Source organism: Nomascus leucogenys, chromosome 6 (genome assembly GCF_006542625.1).
Source record: "Nomascus leucogenys isolate Asia chromosome 6, Asia_NLE_v1, whole genome shotgun sequence".
Classification (NCBI taxonomy): domain Eukaryota; kingdom Metazoa; phylum Chordata; class Mammalia; order Primates; family Hylobatidae; genus Nomascus; species Nomascus leucogenys.
Window position 1 is genome coordinate 13,841,311 of NC_044386.1, and position 18,542 is coordinate 13,859,852.

The window sequence follows — 18,542 nt, forward strand, 5'->3', positions numbered from 1 at the left end:
GAGTCCAATTTGTAGAGTTACAAAGTAGAATGGAGGTTGCCCAGAGCTGGGGAGGGGGCCGAGGAGGGTTACTGTTGAATTAGGATAGAATCTCAGTTTTGCAAGATGAAGAGTTCTGAAGATTGGTTACACAATAATGTGAATGTACTTCCTGCCATTAAGCTGTACACACAAAAATAGCTAAAATGGTAGATTTTATATTATGTATATTTTACCACCGGTTAAAGAAAAAGAAAGAAAGCCAACGATCTTCTCTACTCACCATTGCGTCCATGAAAGGAAAGGCGGCGAGGTACAGGAAGGCCCTTCTCGTCTTGCTCCCCACCGACTCGTCCACGTGGTGCAGTTTATTGATAATGTAGTATCCTAAGTCACTATAAGCTGCAAAGGGTCGAAAGGCATATGTGGAAATAGTTAGAAAAGGATATCTTTATATTCTTTTTATTTCAAAGGCTTAAAAACAATTTTAAATGTAGTATTTGTTCGTTGTAGAAAAATCAGATAAGCAAATAGAAAAAAATCATCTACAATCTCATCCCTCTACCCAAAGTGGGTCACAGCCAATGAATGCTCTGGGTTCTAATCACCAAGTTCTTTTATCGTTCTGTGTTTTAACGTAAAAACGAGATTGTATTACACATACTCTTTTGTAAACTATGAACATCTTTCCATGATATATTTCTACATTTTATTTCTTTGAAATCCCTTCAATGAACTGAATTTCTTTTTGAGAGTTTGCTTGGTATCAGCTTGCCCAGTCTCCTACTGTTACACAGTGAGGTGGTTTCCATCATTTTGATACTACAAAAGAATGCTTGGTGGCTAGGTTTGAAGCTAAATGTTTACACATATTCTTAATTATTTACTAAGAGAAAATTTCTAGATGTTAATATGCCTTTCCATAAAACTTTAAAGCTAGCTTTTTCACACTTGCCAGTTCTTTTATTTCACTTTTTGGGAAGAGGGTGGCAACTTAGGGTATAGTCCTGCACGCTGGAAAATGACATGGCGGAGGTGCTTTTGTAGTCCTTCCAATATCAGAATTTGTTACCAGTGACAGGAACATCATAGGCACTCAGCCAGTACGGGCTGAATGAATGCATATGTGTCAGATAGGAATAGGGAAGAAGGAGAAAGGTCTCCTAATGTATTAGTCAGGAATCCTGACAGATATTATTAGCAAAGGTTAAATAAAATATTGAGCTATTTTTTCACCTCATTGATAGAGGTTTCGATTATATATAAAAATAACAGGCCAGGCAAGTAATCCCAGTACTTCAGGAGGCTGAGGCAGAAAGATTGCTTAGCCTAAGAGTTTGAGACTAGCCTGGGCAACATAGTGAGACTCTGTTTCTAGCAAAAAAAAAAAAAAAAAAAAATTAAAAATTAGCCAGGCATGGTGGTACATGCCTGTAGTCCCAGCTACTTGGGAGGTAGAGGCAGGATTGCTTGAGCCCAGAAATTCAATGGTACAGTGAGCTATGATCGTGCCACTGTACTTTACCCTGGGTGAGAGTAAGACCCTGTCTTTATAAGAAAGAAAAGAAAAAAGAAGAGGAGAGGGGAGGGGAGGGGAGGGGAGGGAAGGGGAGGGAAAAAAAGAAAAGGAAAGGAAAAAGGGAAGGAAAGAGAAGGAAGGGAAAAGAAAGACAAGAAAATAATAATCTTCATGTTTTTCACAGTGTCTTACGAGTGTTGTAACAGTAGGTGTGCCTACTGTTTTCATTCTCTTACAACTATGGATATTAGAGGTGTGAGTAAGTGGTTTCAAGGGGTGGGAAGCTGGAATGACTATGATCTTCAGAGAGTGAGGTGCGGCAGGTCAGGGAGAGTGCAGGAGGAAAGCTCCTAGTCCTTCCAGGCAGGGTAGAGGTGAACAACCAGAAGGTCAGCTGCCAGGTGAGCAAAGGTGCCAGGTGTGGTGGTAGCTGCTCCATCAGAACCACTGAGGAATCAAGAGAAATCCAAGAGAGGGCATGTCACGTGGCAGAAAGAAAAGAGACCTGGGAAGATGGGATTAGTTATAGCAAGGGACATGGATGGAAGGAGGCAGCTGTGATGTCCCTGTCGTTTGGATCAGAAGCTGTGCAGAGATGAAGAGGAGATTAGTAGAGGTTTGACCTGGGAAGGCAGGGAGGGAGAGCTCCTGTCTGATTTTGCAGCCAGGTGAGAATTGCATTTAGACATGAGCTAAGCTGGCTGAAACACAAAGCCAGAATGAAGATGTTACTTAATCATACAAATGATCTACTTTGGGTGCTGAACTGTGGAAATTTTGTTCAAAGTTTATTGTTGCTGCTGCTGTTTATTTGCACGTGTTTTCATTCAGTCAACAAATGTTCACTGTGCAGGGATCTGCAAGGAGACCATCCTGACCTTGCCCACATCGCTGTCCCCACACCCACCTCTCAGCTGAGGCCACTGGCAATGGTAAAGGCAGCTGTGCCAGGCGAGTAGAGCAACGAACACAATGCCAAGTGCAAGAGCACAGGGCTGGCTAGGAATAGCTCATGAGCTAAAATCCCCTGGTGAAGGTTACGGTCACTATAAAACACCAGCTGAGGGGACTTGACTGCCGTGGTTGAAGCTGTGGACTATGGAATTGGTGAAAGGGCAGTGTTATAAGCTGAACTATGTTCCTTCAAAATTCAGATGTTGAAATCCTAACCCCTGGCATCTCAGGATGTGACCTTATCTAGCAATAAGGTCATTGCAGATATAACTGGTCAAGATGAGGTCATACTGGAGTAGAGTGGACTCTCAATCCAATGATTGATGTTCTTATAAAATGGATATTCAGATACAGAGGTAGATGCACACAGGGAGAACGCAGTGTGAAGATGAAGGCAGAAACCGGGGTGACTTCTCTACAAGCCCAGGAACGCCAAAGATTGCCAGCAAACACCCAGAAGCTAGGGGAGAGGCCTGGACGACAGTCTTCCTTGTATCTCTCAGAAGGAGCCGCCCCTGCAACACCTTGACCTCCGACTTCCAGCATCCAGAACTGTGAAATGCTCAATTTCTGTTGCTTAAACCACCCAGTTTGTGATACTTTGTTACGGCAGCCCTGGAACACAGGTACAAGTGGCTTCTGAGACAGGGGAGAGGCTTATTTTCATGTTAAACTCTGGGGTGGCAGGAAGATCAGATGGGACATGTGAGTTTCAGCAGCTGAAAGCAGGGCATGCAGTCTGCATGTAGCATCCAGAAATACAGAGATCAATATACATAAGCTTCTCCTTGCTGAGAAGGAAAAGAAACTCATCTGAGGAAGGGCATCCCCTTTAATTGTCAGACCTAGGGATGCACTGAAATGTGACAATGTGTGACAGCAGTCACGTCTCATTCCCACCTTGAGTGAATAATGACCTTGAAGCCACTTGCTATGTGGGCTCCAGATGAACTGATGCCAAGTAGCCATAAAATGCCGTATGCTGGACACCACAATTCATACCCTATACCATAAATCAATGAGTATTCCCGTCAAGCGACTTCATGTCAGCCCATTCCTTGTCCCTTTTTGCCTTTTTTTTTTTTCTTTTGAGACAGAGTCTTGCTCTGTCTCGCCCAGGGTGGAGTGCAGTGGTGCAATCTCAGCTCACTGCAACCTCCACCTCCCGGGTTCAAGCAATTCTCCTGTCTCAGCCTCCCAAGTAGCTGGGACTACAGACGTGTGCCACCACACCTAGCTAATTTTGTATTTTTAGTAGAGATGGGGTTTCACCATGTTGGCCAGGCTGGTCTTGAACTCCTGTCCTCAGATGATCCACCCGCCTCAGCCTCCCAAAGTGCTGGGATTACAGGCGTTAGCCACCGCGCCCAGCCCCTTTTGCCTTTAAAAACCTGCTTGTAACAAAGGCTGATAGGAGCAGTCCCCAAGGCCACTGGGAAGTGTGTCCCAGATAGTGATCCTCAATCTTGGCCCAAATAAACTCTCTATATAATTTAACCTCAGTTTCTTAAATATAGCTACTTATTACAATAGTTTAACAGAAACATCAAAAACAGTGCCTTCATATAGAGTAACTGAGGTAAACATAATATTTATGGGGTCTAAGGACTGCTGGGGCGTTCGCCATCCATTCTCCTGGGGATGAGCCCAGCCCAGCTTTCTGGTTGGGTGAGGTGTCCCCAACTCTTGCCTTCTTCAGCATCCAGGGCTGGTCCTAGCTCCCTTGGTTTCAGAGTACTGTGGGACCTTTGAGGCTTGAGGCTGCCTTTGCTTCTTTTAACTTCTTTTTATTTCAGTCTCTTCCCCTTTCAGCTACTCCGGGAGATATTTGGAGGCCAAGGGAAGAAGCTTTTCCTCTCAGGTTTTCTAACTTCCATCTACTCTTCCCCTACATGACAGAGGAGTCTGTAACTGTAGAGGTTAATTCTACCCTGGGAGCTGTGAGTATAAAATCCCAACAACTGTTCTCACCCACTCTGTTGGGGCGACTCCCTCCCTCCCATGCCCCTGAGCTATTTCCAGCTAGAGCTATTGGGGGGGTGGGGAGGGGTAATTTGTTTAAAGCGATTTGCATAGAGTCCATAATTACCAGGCTAGCTGCCTTAGCAATATTTAGCAACCTTCAGCTTCTATAAACCGCCTTACCAAGACTGTTCTAAAACAGCTTGTATTCCTTATGAAGAGCAGAACATTACAAAAAAAATTAAACAAGGTTTTTGAACAGATGTAAACAAATTTTATGATATTTCAACAGCAAGAAGACACTGACTTGACCTGTTTACAGATCGACAGCTTTGACCCTCCTAAACGAGGGACACAGAAAGTGCCCTTCAGATCCACGGGTCCACTGACCTCAGCCAGCCAGGGCCATGGGCCCTTTCTGAATCAGTGGTTCTCAAACCTGTTCATCCAGGAGCTGTTACAAACCATAAAATGTGAATATGAACCGAAATAAGTCTACATACATTTTCCCACATCCAATAGGCAAATTTGAGAACCATTATTCTAATTCAAATTCCCAAGTCCTCAATGTTTAAAAGTCTCACAGGTACTGTTGTTGACCCACTGTGACCGGCTTGCGAGGCTTTTCATGGGAGCAGGTAATTTTACCCCTGTGCTTCTAGGGTATCATTTCCAAGGTATGTGTGTTTATATGGCTGATAGGCCATATTTAAATCACTTCGATAAATACACGCTGAGTGACTTGTATGCCTCAGGTACTGCACACACTAACACAGCTGTGAAGGGGACAGTTTCCTGCATATGGGCTGCGACACAGACATTTAATGTCACCCATCTATAATCTACACTAGGCAACACTTGTCCAGTGTTGGGGATGGGAGGCATAAATATCACCTAGGTCCTGGAGAGACACCATAAACCCATGCACAATGTAAGTAAAGTAATTGTGAAATTTTAACGCAAGAACAAGAATTCTGTCTCACTGGCATCAAGGCTTGGTGGAGTGGGGTTCAGAATAATTTATTGCAGATCTGCTTCTTTCTAGAGAACATTTCTTATTCATGTTTGAATTCTCAGGATCTAGCCCAGTGTGCTGACTGAATAAATGTTGAAATCCATAATCCCCAAAAGAAGTGACTAGGAGGCTGGGCGTGGTGGCTCATGCCTGTAATCCCAGCACCTTGGGAGGCCGAGGCGGGCGGATCACCTGAGGTCTGGAGTTCGAGACCAGCCTGGCCAACACAGTAAAACCTCGTCTCTACTAAAAATACAAAAATCAGCTGGGCGAGGTGGCAGGTGCCTGTAATCCCAGCTACTTGGGAGGCTGAGGCAGGAGAATCGCCTGAGCCTGGGAGGCGGAGGTTGCAATAACCGGAGATCACACTACTGAACTCTAGCCTGGGTGATAGAGCGGAATAAATAAATAAATAAATAAATAAAAATAAAAAAAAGTGACTGGGATATACTGGTAGCAAAAATATCCCTGAGTCTTCCCTCCTACTTATATCCCCACTCTTTGTCACATGATTTGGCAGTCCCTCACACCAAAAGTTAGGGTCTATTCCCCTGCCCTTGAATCTGGGCTGGCCTGTGATTTGTTTTGGTCAGCAGTGTGCAGTGGGAATGATGGTCAGCCCGTTCTGATTCCTGGCCTCAGGGAGCCATCATGTGTGCTTCTGTCCCTTCACTTGGAGTGTCACCACAGCCGTCTAAAAAAGCCCAGGCAATGCTAGTGGAGGATGAGACACTATGTGGAGGAGAGCTCAGCTGTCCCAACAGAGGCCATCTAGGCTGGCCAGATGTTCGCTAACAAGGAGCCCACCAAGGTCAGCAGCGCAACCTCCTGGCCCTCAGCTGACCACAGAGGCCTGAGCCTAGTCAAGTTCCAAAGATCCACCCAGCCAACCTGCAGTCTTGCAAACAAAAATAAATGCTTGTGTTTTGAGCCGCTGAGGATCGGGGTGGTTTTTTACATGGCAATAAATTGTGAGACTATACTGACACTGTCTGTTCACTCCTAGCACCCTCGTTGGTTTAAATTATGGCAAATTATACTAATTCACCCTTTACAGAGCTGGTTAATAACCCATGAATAATGGGAAAGTTTGAAAAGAGAAGTCTGGCAAACAGAACTGGTCGAGAAATTATTCCAATGGCTCACTGGAAGGGCACAGGAACCTGCAGTTTTGTTCCCCTGAATTTTGCTGACTACCCAGGCAGCTTCAGAACATGGCAAGGGCCTTACAGGTTACTGTCAAGAATAAATGTGTAAAGAAAGTTAAAATCCACAGCAGCGGTTTTGACATCTTCATGAATTAGGAGGTTAGGCGATACTAATTTCCATGCACGTGAAATTAATTTGGACCCAAATGGAGCCAAATGCAAGGTCAGCACGCTTTCCTCCATGCACCACAACCACTGGCCTAAATGAAGGTGTGGTGATGGCAAACCCTGGGCTCCGTACTCTTCATTTTTGTTTTGTAACTTAATCTAGCAGGACATTGCAGTTTTAAAAAATGGTGTCTCATACATGGGTCCACGACAGAAGTCGTGGCTATGGTTAAGCTAAAAAAGAGATACTTGCAGCTGCTCAGCAAGGGCCAAGAAATAGTCCCAAGGCTTGTGCAATTTGGGTATCTAAAGCCAGGCTATGGGTGTGCATAGTATGGACAGTAACTCTTGTCCAGTGGGTCTTCTAGACTTCAATTCTCTCAATCCAACACAATTCCAAGTGTCTGCTCTATTGGCTCATTGCACAAGGTTTGCCTGGGTGGGAAGAGTTGCTGGGCACATTCTCTGAGGCCGTCTTTCCTTCACAGTCTCCACCAAGCATTCCCAGGGACATGTCTGAGTGGTCAGTGGTATCTACCTCAGCCTTGTCTGGGGAAATCCATTACCAAGTGCAAAGTTCTCAAAGATGGGAGAATGCCTAGCTCAATAGTGGGGTCAAGAAAAAAGAAAGAAAAGAAACGTAAGGAAAAAGAATTCCTTAACTACAGTAAATCTAATAAAAAGGACCTAGTAAAAGGTTCTTTCCTTTATTGGGGCAAACCCAATGAATGAGGGATGACACTACAAAAGCTTTTAGTGCTCTTTGACCTGAGCCTATCTCAATCATCCTGCTGTGACCCATTAACTGATGCACGGAGGGGACACCGCGTCAGTGAAAGAAGCTACATCTGCAACTGATTTTTCAGAGCTGGCAATGTCCACATTTGAAATCCCTTCTAAGTGAAGAAGATCCTCCAGGGATTGGTAAATTATTAGTAAATAGTGAAAACTATGAAGTGTCGAAGTTCATCCAGACTGGGGGAAAAAAGTCTAAGATAGAGAATATCACGTTGGGATGATTTTAGATGGCTGTAGCAAAATACTCATTATAGCGCACAGGGCAAATTCTCGACTCCATTTTGTATCAAAAATAAGGAAAAATTAGACAGTGTTGTGCTGGCCGGGTGTGGTGGTTCATGCCTGTAATCCCAGCACTTTGGGAGGCTCAGGTAGGCAGATCGCTTGAACTCAGGAATTCAAGACCAGCCTGGGCAACATGGCAAAATCCCATCTCTACAAAAAAAAAAAAAATACAAAAATTAGCCAGATGTGGTGGCGTGCAACTGTAGTCCCAGCTACTTAAGAGGCTGAGGTGGGAGAATTGATTGAGCCCAGGAGTTTAAGGTTGCGGTGAGTTGTGATCACACCACTGCACTCCTGGCTGGGCAGCAGAGCAAGACTCTATCTCAAAAACAAACAAACAAACAAACAAACAAACAAACCAAAGAAAAGTGCTGAAATGCAACTCGTCTTTCAGAGACAGTTAAGAAATGACTCAATCCATGAGGCCTGTCCCAACCCCAAAAAGAAAGAATCTTTTCCTGCTCTATGCTCTCACGTGTTGAAAATAAATGCCTTTGAAAAATTAGAAGAACTTGCTAAAAGGAAATAAATTCATTAAGGTGATGGGAAACTAGCACTTAAAGAAATGTTGAAGGCAATTCAACTACTTTTGCCTGGACAAAAGAATAGAAAGAAATTAGTTTAAACCTAGATGTGTCTGATTTATATTCCCCCTCTGTGAATTCAGCATGTTGAATTTATAATACAAAGCTTCCTGTACTTACTGTAGGCCCCACCCAGGAGCTGTACATGTAGGGAATATATGCTCATTTCAATATCAGTCCAAGCAAATATAATCAGGAGACTGCTTGAAATCATACCATGGCTTTTCTAGTCAAGTATACTTGGAATATTTCCTTTTCTGTTTTATCTATGTCAGTGTTCCCCTGTCACTCACATAGTTATCCAGGAGCTGACTGCTGAAGTAGAAATGTAAGTAGCTGTTTTCAGTGTTACTAGGAAATGAAAATGGGTGTAAGTGTCAAATATAGGTGAGGCGTAGAGACTGCCATTGGAAGGGCAACGTTCAATGAGGTAGGAAAGTGGTGGGAAGAATGGCTAGGGGGTGGAGAGACAGCAACATCCCATCATGGAGCTTGTGGCCACGATTATGGGAAACAAAATGGGTAGGATCTGGATATAGAAAAGCTTACAGGATGACTAAAAACAGAAAGAGGCAGAAAGGTGAGCAAAGATGCCCGACGTAGCAGATGGCAGAGGCGAGAGCGGCTAAAGACTTAGGCAGAAAATGGTAAGGAGGCCAACGCTCTAGAAAAGGGTACATCATTCAGATCTTATTTTCAGATGTTCAAAAGAAATTCATATGTGCTTTCATAGCAACTGTGGAAAATATTTGTTTGGTGGATGAAAAATGCTGTGATTGCAAAGGTACAAAAACTAATAATGATTATTAAATATACATGAGATATAGAAAACCATTTTGGTTTAAATTTAAAATTTTATAATTCTATTTTAAAATTGAAAAACTAAAATGACATTGATTTTTATTTTAATGACCGCATTTTCTTCCCAACAATTGCAATAACACGGGATGCTTAGCTTTTCTCTTCCAGAATTACTGACAGCTGATAATTAGCTGTTTAGTCCCAAAGTCTCATCCAGCCATGGCTAAATAGGGAATGTTGGATTATTTAGAAGTCCAAGTAAAAAAAAGAGCTAGTAGCAAAGGGAACTCATTTGCTTAAGGAAGCCCATTATTTTACAAAATATGTGGCTTTTTTTTTTTTTTTTTTTTCCCAAATACTGTACATGTACTCTTTGAAAATGGCTCAGGTCAAATGTAGCAGAAATTTACTTCAAATACAGGTACATGTGCAAACACTCAGTCCACAGTAAGCATTCAGGGCATAAACTGAGGAAATGAGAGGCAGCTCCTCTTTACTCCATGCCCTGAAGCTCTGAGCACAAATTAAAGGATCAATATCAACGCTTTGGCTGAATGTCTGGTCCATCAGCAGATGTGCTCTCTTCCACAATGTTCTTAGCACAGATTTTACATCACATTAAAAATGAAAACCACAAAGGCCTTACCTTATTTACTTTCAGATTCACGGTCATGTGAGTAAGCATTAGCTGCCGTGCGAACACACTGTAAACGGTCTGGGTTAATCTTTTGGTTCCTTTATTCACCACTGACAGTCATGCATCTTATACAATCAGCAACAATTTTAAGGTACACAATGGGTTTATGAAGTGTCATTCACAGTGTTTTATGTAGCTGGCTTCAATAGAGGTACCACTCAATTTTTATGCCAGGTAAGCAAAGCTGTTTTAAAGCCACGACATTCGGAAATCATGCCCTGAAGGCTTTATCCCCACCAAGAAAGCAGCAGCAGAACTCCGACCCTGAAGGAGAGCTGCTTTTCCAGGGTCTTGGTTAAACTGGAGGCCAGTCACTGTATATATGATACAGCTTTCCTGTTGTTTCATGGAAGGAATGCTATGACAAGAGCATTTAGTCTTGTCTTTGAATAAAATAGAATAAGATCCTAGAAGAAATTTAATAAATAGAACAATCTGTCATTTGTTGTCACTGCTAATAAGCATTAATTCTAAATAACAGTCATTCTATTTTTATTCTTAAGATTCAATGACCCAGTACAATAATGCACACATATCTCTAACGAAAGCACCTGCTATTTTATTGGCCTTGCCAAACGTTATTCCTAGATGTAATCGCTTACTAATGAAATCACTGCTTTTCACTTTGGGAATCAGAGACACAAAACTACGGCTCCCCAGAAAAAACACATTATTGTCTTAAGCTAGGAGCACAAGCGCTTTCCTTCCATCCCTGAAAATTTCGTAAGAAACATTTGATAATCAGTGAAGAAACCACTTAATAAATGTATTTAAATCAATGAAAAGGAATAAGAAATTGCCAAAGCTAGATTCGTCAGTGGCGGTCGGCGGCCTCACCTATCAGTGTGTGAAAGACGGCAGCGATGGCCCCTGCCACCACCATACACAGGACGGCTTTGGTCCTGTCTCTCTTGCTGTTCACAAACACCAGGCCCACATTTTTGAAGTCACTCATGGGACCCGTGAAGAACTTCATGAGGGAGTACGCCAGCCCGTAGCTGGCCAGCATCTCGACTGCATCCTCCTTGACAGCAGCAATGCCCCGGTTCAAGGCCTGGGAAGGGAGAAAAAACCCACAAGCATTAGAAATGTCGTCTCTTCTCTGGGGAATCATACCTCTAAGATGAAACTCAGCAGACCACGTTTCTATAGAAACACTAAGCAGCTTATAGGATGCATCTCATGTAATTGGATAAAGGTGATTGGTTTTCATTTTCATCTGTATCAGCTTCAGTTTGAGTTTCTTTTTGTGAAGGAGATACCTGTCCACTGCAGTTAAAATAATAGCAAAACACCAACAAATATTTTATGCTAATATTGAAAAATAATTCTAAGAAGTTTTGGTTAAAAGTTGATTTTTTTACAAAAACTAAAATGTTAAATTTTGTTTGCAGGCTGAATTGACATAATGGCAAGAGACATTCTGAAAATGAGTCTAACAGTTTATATCAAGGGGATGGGTTCTTTTTTCTTTAAAGAAGGGGTGTGTGTGTGTGTTTGTGTGTGTGTGTGTGTTCATGTGTGCACATGTAATCTTAAATACTGTGTATATGTTATGTATTCTTCATAGCACAGTTCTATGCTATGAAAGAAGGTACTGAAAGAATTTATTATATTCTTCATTCATGCATGTTGTTTACCTGATTCCTACTATATTTTAACCTGAAATACATTCCTGAGCTCTATGCAGACAAATATGAAAAGAACACCTTTAGACTAAAAAACAAATGTTTCTGGATAATGGTTGTGCAGGAAGATGCGGTTGTAAAATACCCTGATTACTTTAACCATCCTCCAGGAGAGACCCTCTTAGGCACTGCAGGCCTTGGTGGGATGGTACTTCCAAACTAAATTTCCCACCCCGAAGACAAATCAGTAACAGCAGACCAGTGGGAATGGATGTCCAGGTAGAGAGAGCTTTCCGACTAAAATGCCTCCAGAACCTGGTGTCTGTCATTAGGAACAGGCAACTAAGCAGAAGAGTCGGCTTTCTGTATAGTTATATGTGTTTTAAAAATAGACTGTTTTTAAGGCAGTTTTAGGTTCACAGTAAAATTGAGCAGAAAGTACAGAGTGTTCCCATATGTCCTTTGCCCCCCACAAACACGGAGCCTCCCCAGCTATCAACATCCCACACCAGAGTGGTACATGCCTTACAATCAATGAATCTACACGGACACATCATTATTACTCAAAGACCAGACCGTAGTCCCCCCCTTATCCTTAGGGGATACATTCTAAGACCCCCAGTGAATGCCTGAAACCATGGAAAGTATACTATGGTTTTTCCTATATAGACATACCTATGAGAAAGTTTAACTTATAAATTAGGCACAGTAAGAGATTAACAACAATAATAATCAAACAGAACAATTATAACAATATACTATAATAAAAGTTACACGAATGTGGTCTTTCTCTCAAAATATCTTACTGTACTCCTTGTGATAAGGAAGAGATGAAGCAAGATGGTGAGAGATTTCACTACACTACTCGGAATGGCATGCAATTTAACACTTATGAATTGTTTATTTCTGGAACTTTCCATTTAATATTTCTGAACCTTGGTCAACCACAGGTAACTGTAACCATGGACAGTAAAACTGTGGATAGAGGTGACTAGTGTAATGTAGTTTACATTAGGGCTCACTCTTGGTATATTGTACATTCTGTGGATTCTGACAAATGCAGAATGACACATATCCACAACATATTTTTTAAGAAAAAAGATATGCTAAAGTCTTGGCCCTGCCATTTGTCACTCATCCAATAGAGACACAATCACATTCATAGAATTCATACTCAGTCTCTGCTATGTAAACTGAAAGAAGAAGAAAGGAAAGAAATGCACTTTTCCTGTCTATTTCATATTTCTATTAATCAAGATAGCTGTTGATAATTTTCCCTACAAATATAAGGTTATAGCCATAGTCTGAGAGCTGCCTTGCCATACTGGGTAAAGCTAATCTCAACAATACCAAAGGAGGCAACGGGTGCTTGAAAGAGGAAAGACTGAATACAACAAAAGATTCACGAACTCATCTTCAAACATATATGAGAATCATACTATATTATAACAAAACAAACTCAATCCACCACTGTGTTTCACTGAATCTGATACTATACACTGTAAGTGTATGGCAGACACATCTGATAGCAATAACTTCAGCATACCCTGAGAACGACCCTGCATGGTAGATGCACCTGATAAGAATAACAACTTAAACAGAGTCCCAAGAATGCTGACGCAGCTCATCTACATAAACTGCATGCTTTTTACAAATGGTAGCAGCTCTCCTGTCCGGCCTGCCACCACTGGACTTCCCTGTATGTGAGTCCCCTCAGTAAACAGGGTTTAGGTCTCATTCACTGGCTCTGGGTCTCTTCTTTGGCCTCTTGAACGTGGTGCCATCCCTACTGAAGTCGATATGGGTCTGACATGACAGTAAGGTACATTATTAGTTATATACCACTAAGAAAGAAAGTGTTCCAGCTGCGTGCGGTGGCTCACTTCTGTAATCCCAGCACTTTTGGAGGCTGAGATGGGCAGATCCCTTGAGGTCAGGAGTTCAAGACAAGCCTGGCCAACATGGTGAAACCCCGTCTCTACTAAAAATACAAAAATTAGCCGGGCGTGATGGTGTGCACCTATAATCCCAGCTACTCGGGAGGCTGAGAGTCATTTGAACCCGCGAGGTGGACGTTGCGATGACCTGAGATCGTGTCACTGCACTCCAGTCTGGGCAACAGAGTGAGACTGTGTCTCAAAAAAAAAAAAGAAAACAAAACCAAAACAAAGAAAAAACTGTTCCCAATTATAATTGGATGTCATTGATTGTAAGATGTATCCAGATTTCAGAGTTACTAAAATATGGAGGTGGAAGGAGTGTGCCTCAGAATCTATGAAAGAAGGTATTTCATGTTACACTTCAAGTTATTCCTTGGTTTCAAGGGCTGATCTAGGTTGTGGTCCCTACATGTAATCCAGTGTCACAGACTCTGGCAGAAGCACAGGCAGAGCTACTCGGCAAAACTCGAGGGCTTCACATTCTGTGCCTTTGTTTCATTCCTCTACCAGGAGACACAGCTGGCTGGTAGAATGAAAACTTAGAGTTGACATTCTCTGCAAAGCACTGTTAGGAAAAAATGTATTTACAGGAAAATATCAATGTGAAATATAATTTTTAGAAAAATCTAGAATAAAAATGTATGCAAGCCGTAGGAACTCATTATCATTTTTCTGACTCAGTTGGTATTATATAAGCTAGCTTCTGATAATTGTTTCCAATTTTATCTCTAATTGTTTTCCTTTTTTCCACTAATAACGGTGAAAACTTCCATAAGAACCTTCTTAGCCTCTGCAGAGCACACCTGCCATGATGCCTTTCTTAGAAACAAATTTTCCCTGATGGAATACATTAACACCCTAAAACAAAATAAACATCAAAAAGCTCCTTTATATGAAGTGCCTGTGCTCAACAAACGTCTCTAGTCCAAGGGCTCCTCCTATCTATGTGCAAAACTTACCACTTGACAATTAACCAAATTAATTCCCTTTGGCCTTCTGTAGGGGACACTATTGGTGTCTCACCCAGATCCCCTATCCTTTACCTGGTAGTGGACCCATCCCCAGATGTTGGGAATTGGCCACTAATGGCTCATAGCTGTCTTCTTGTCAGGGAGACGTTATGCATCGGTGAAACCCATCTGATGCATCCACCATAGTTCCAGTCAGCACGAAGCCACTGGCTGATTTTATACACTGGGGTAAGATCAGTGTCCCTGCCTCCAAGTGGGACCACTGTGGTACAATTCATGCTCCAGAGTTCTCCCTGGGATCAGGGTGAAGCCAGTCTCCAGTGGGGACCACATCCTCCCTGCACTTTTCCCCACAACCTACGCTGCTTACTCCCATATGCACAGGTTTTGTTTCTAGAGAACTCCATTTAGGACAGCTTCTAATCACCTATTTCTCAGACGTCAAGAATAGCATGTGGTTTGTTCTTTCTCTTTCCCATCCTTCTCAAAATCTAGGATTGTGAATTGTTTACTTGTTTTTATTGCTCGAATGTGTTAAATCTTGGATATCTATTATTTAGCAAAATTTTAAAAGCATTTCATAGGGCACCTAAATAATGGAGGACTAGACATTTTATGTGTCTTCTTGGCAAAGCATTCTTTTTTTTTTTTTTTTTTTTTTGCTAAAAACACACCAGCCTGGGCTGAGGCATCCACTGAAATGCTTTCTATTTCCACCAACAGTTCCCGGACTTGAGTCCTCAAGCTAGTGCTGAGGCAGGTGGGAAGAGAGAGGGCCCAGGTAATGATAGCTCTGTCAGTGAGACGAAGTGAGAAAGTTTCATTTAGCCCAACAATTATGGTAATTTGAGGAAAAAGCACAGGGTTTAAAGCCATGCAGGCTTGAGTTGGAATCTGCTTCTATCACTTAAACGCTGAGTGGCCTTGGCGAAAGTACTTATTCTCCCTAAAATAACCCAACTGATTTGAGAAGCAAGGTAGGTAGTGCGCAGGGCACGAAGCACCGGCTGGCTGACAGGCGCTTGAAAGCAAGGATTTTTGCCACTTTTGTTTACTGCTGTTCACCTACCCCCTTGTTGCCAAGGCGACATTGTAAACACTCCATTATTTGTTGAATGAATGAAGGAATTGGCTATTTTCTACCGAGAACTTAAGTGTCCATACTAATTGTATGAACTAATTTTTAAAGAAACACATCTTAAAATCACATTTTACCTGCAAGATATTATTGCTTGTAAGAAATGCCATTGATTTCATGTTTTTAATGATCGCATTAAATATACACATTATTTGAAAATCATCCCAATTTCAAGAAACATTCAAAAGCATGAAAAAAGCTGCAGAACTGAGGACATGAGCTACATTCATATTACTAGTACTTTATTATCCCCATCTGGAGCAAATGTTTACCCCAGTGTATTCACTGCTTAGTTCCATGTTTTCTTTTGATACCAGAAACATTCAGTTATCATGCAGTCTGTCAATCATTTTATGGAGTTTGTTTCTATGCTTTTGGATTTGCCATTCTTACCCCGCCATAGATAGGATAATTTTGTTCTAATTTATGGCTTCACTTGCACACTTTTTAATCTTCCTGAAACTTACGGAGCGAGTTATGGATTAAAACCAATTGTCTCCAACTAGTGTATTACTTCAAAATCACTTATTGAATAAACCACCAGTTGCCCATTTATTTGTGATTTCTTCCCATTCATTGTTTTTTTTTTTTTGTTTGGTTGGTTTTTTTCCCTCAAGACAGAGTCGCACTCTGTCACCCAGGCTGGAGTGCAGTGGTGCGATCTCGGCTCACTGAAACCTCCGCCTCCCAGGCTCAAGCAATTCTCCTGCCTCAGCCTCCTGAGTAGCTAGGATTCCTGCCACAATGCCTGGCTAATCATTAAGTTATTATACTTCCTTCAGTCACCTACTGTTTGCTTTATCTGTCTCTATTTGCTCACCCTGTTTTTCTTCATCGCATGTTCACTTCCTAACATTGTATCACATCTTTACTTGTTATTTATTTTCTTGCCTGACTGCCCTACCTGAATGTAAGCTCCAGCAAGCAGAGACCTTCGTTTCACTGCTACATCCCCAGACCTACAACATGGGGGAGGGGGGGCATCTCAAGATAGATGACCAATAAATATTTGGAAAAATGAAGTAAAATGTATACAAATAGAATAAACATTTACTGTGACATGTACTGAAGACAAAAAAAAAAATACACAGGTGCCCCTTATTCACAGAAAGTATGATTCAAGACCCCCAGTGGATGCCTGAAACCTCAGATAGTACCAACTCTATACATGCTATGTTTTTCCGATACACACACACCCATAAGTCCCTTTTTTTTTTCTTGTTTTGAGATGGGATCTTCCTCTTTCACCCAAGCTGTAGCACTGTGGCAACATCACAGCTCACCCTGCAGCCTCAACCTCCTGAGCTCAAGTGATCCTCCTGCCTCAGCCTCCCAAGTAGCTGGGACTACAGGTGTGCACCATCACATTTGGTTAATTTTTTACTTTTATTAATTTTTTTGTAGAAATGGGGTCTTGCTGTGTGGCCCAGGCTGCTGTTGGCTGAACTCCTGGGCTCAAGTGATCTTTCTGCCTCTGCCTCCCAAAGCATGATAAAGTCTAATTTATAAATTAGGCACAGTAACAACAACAATAGGACAATTATAACAATATACTGTAATAAAAGTTATGTCAATGTGGTCTCTTTCTCAAAATACTGCACAATTTTCAGACTGTAACTGACTGCAGGTAGCTGAACCTGCAAATGTGAACCCACGGATAAGGGGGCCTACTATGTGCCAATGGCTGGGTATTTTTTGCAGGAGCTCATTTAGGTAGACAAGGCAACCCCTCTAAAGAGGTGATGTTTGAGCTGGGACCCAAAGACCAAGAGTGAGCCAGGTGCATAAAGAGCTGGAGGCAGGTACAGGCCTGCAGGAGGACTTAGTATATTTAAGGATCAGAAGGGAGGCCAGTAAGATAAATAGAGAGGGGTAGAAGGTGGGTTTGGACAAGCAGGCAATGCTGAGATCATTCTAGGTGGCAGTGAAGAACATGTATTTTGCTGCAAGAGCAGTGGGAAGCCATTAAAGGTCTGGGCAGAGGCAGGACAGGGGCTGCCACTGGCCTTGGTGATAGAAGTGGGCTGGAGAGGGATGCGAGGCGCAGAGGCCAAGGGCCCCATGGTAACCCAGGCCAGACAAGGTGCGGCTTGGCCGAGGGCGAGTAATGGAGAGGGAGAGTGGCCTGACTGGAGAGCTTGTGGGAGGGAAAGCAAATGGGTGTGGCAGGGACTACACTTGGCTTGGGTCCTGACGCCTGGCTCGTGCTTCCCACGTTTCTTCCCAGGGAGCAGAGTGTGGGCAGGGGGCCGCCCCCCGCATCCTCCTGGGCATGAGAAAGAGGGAGAACCTGATGATGACTGCTGAGTTTTCTGGCTTGAGTCATTGATCAAGAGCTGCAGCAATTTTCTGGGTTAAGGAAATGGGAGGGAAGGTTTGAGAGGAAAAAGCAAAAGCAGCATTGGCAGCCTCATATTGGATTTGAGATGCCCATTAGGATTCCAAATAGAGAAGTTGTATGAGAGAGTCAGCTCTGTGAGTCTGGAGTCCGGAGGGTCCGTCTGGGCTGTGGATATACATGTGGAGGTCATTGGCCTACAGATAGAATTTAAAGCCAGGGGCACTGAACAAGATCATCTAGAAAGAACAGAGATAGAAAAAGAGTCCACGATTCAGCCCCACAGCATACTAGGAGTAAATCTAAACACACGAAGGATGTGGTGAGCCTTCTATGTCATGCCAGTGTTGTGAGTGTGCTGTAGTTCAGTTACTTAGACAGGAAGTGTTCTTCGGGTAATGTCAATCCCAAATACTGCTGCGTCTCTAGCCAAGACCAGGAAGAATTTGCTGTGTCTGGTAAAGAGGAATAGCTATGGTCATGAAATTCAGCTAAAAAAGTGTCTAGGATGTCTCCAGCATGAATTAGGCCTTGAGGCAGATGGCCAAGACATTCACCAGGGCAGAGGTTCACTGTTTAAAGGCGAGTCTCTAAACATTCATGGGGTTTCCAAAGTA

General features: G+C 42.5%; 1 protein-coding gene across 1 annotated transcript in view; it reads right to left on the bottom strand.

The window, feature by feature from the left end:
* ANKH (ANKH inorganic pyrophosphate transport regulator) overlaps window positions 1-18,542 on the bottom strand; it is a 174,609-nt gene that overhangs the window by 54,247 nt on the left and 101,820 nt on the right. The window contains exons 2-3 of the mRNA XM_003263146.4: window positions 10,748-10,964; window positions 263-381 (exon numbers count right to left, since the gene is read on the bottom strand). Coding sequence (XP_003263194.3) covers window positions 263-381; window positions 10,748-10,964 — 336 coding nt within the window. The remainder of the gene's footprint in view (window positions 1-262; window positions 382-10,747; window positions 10,965-18,542) is intronic.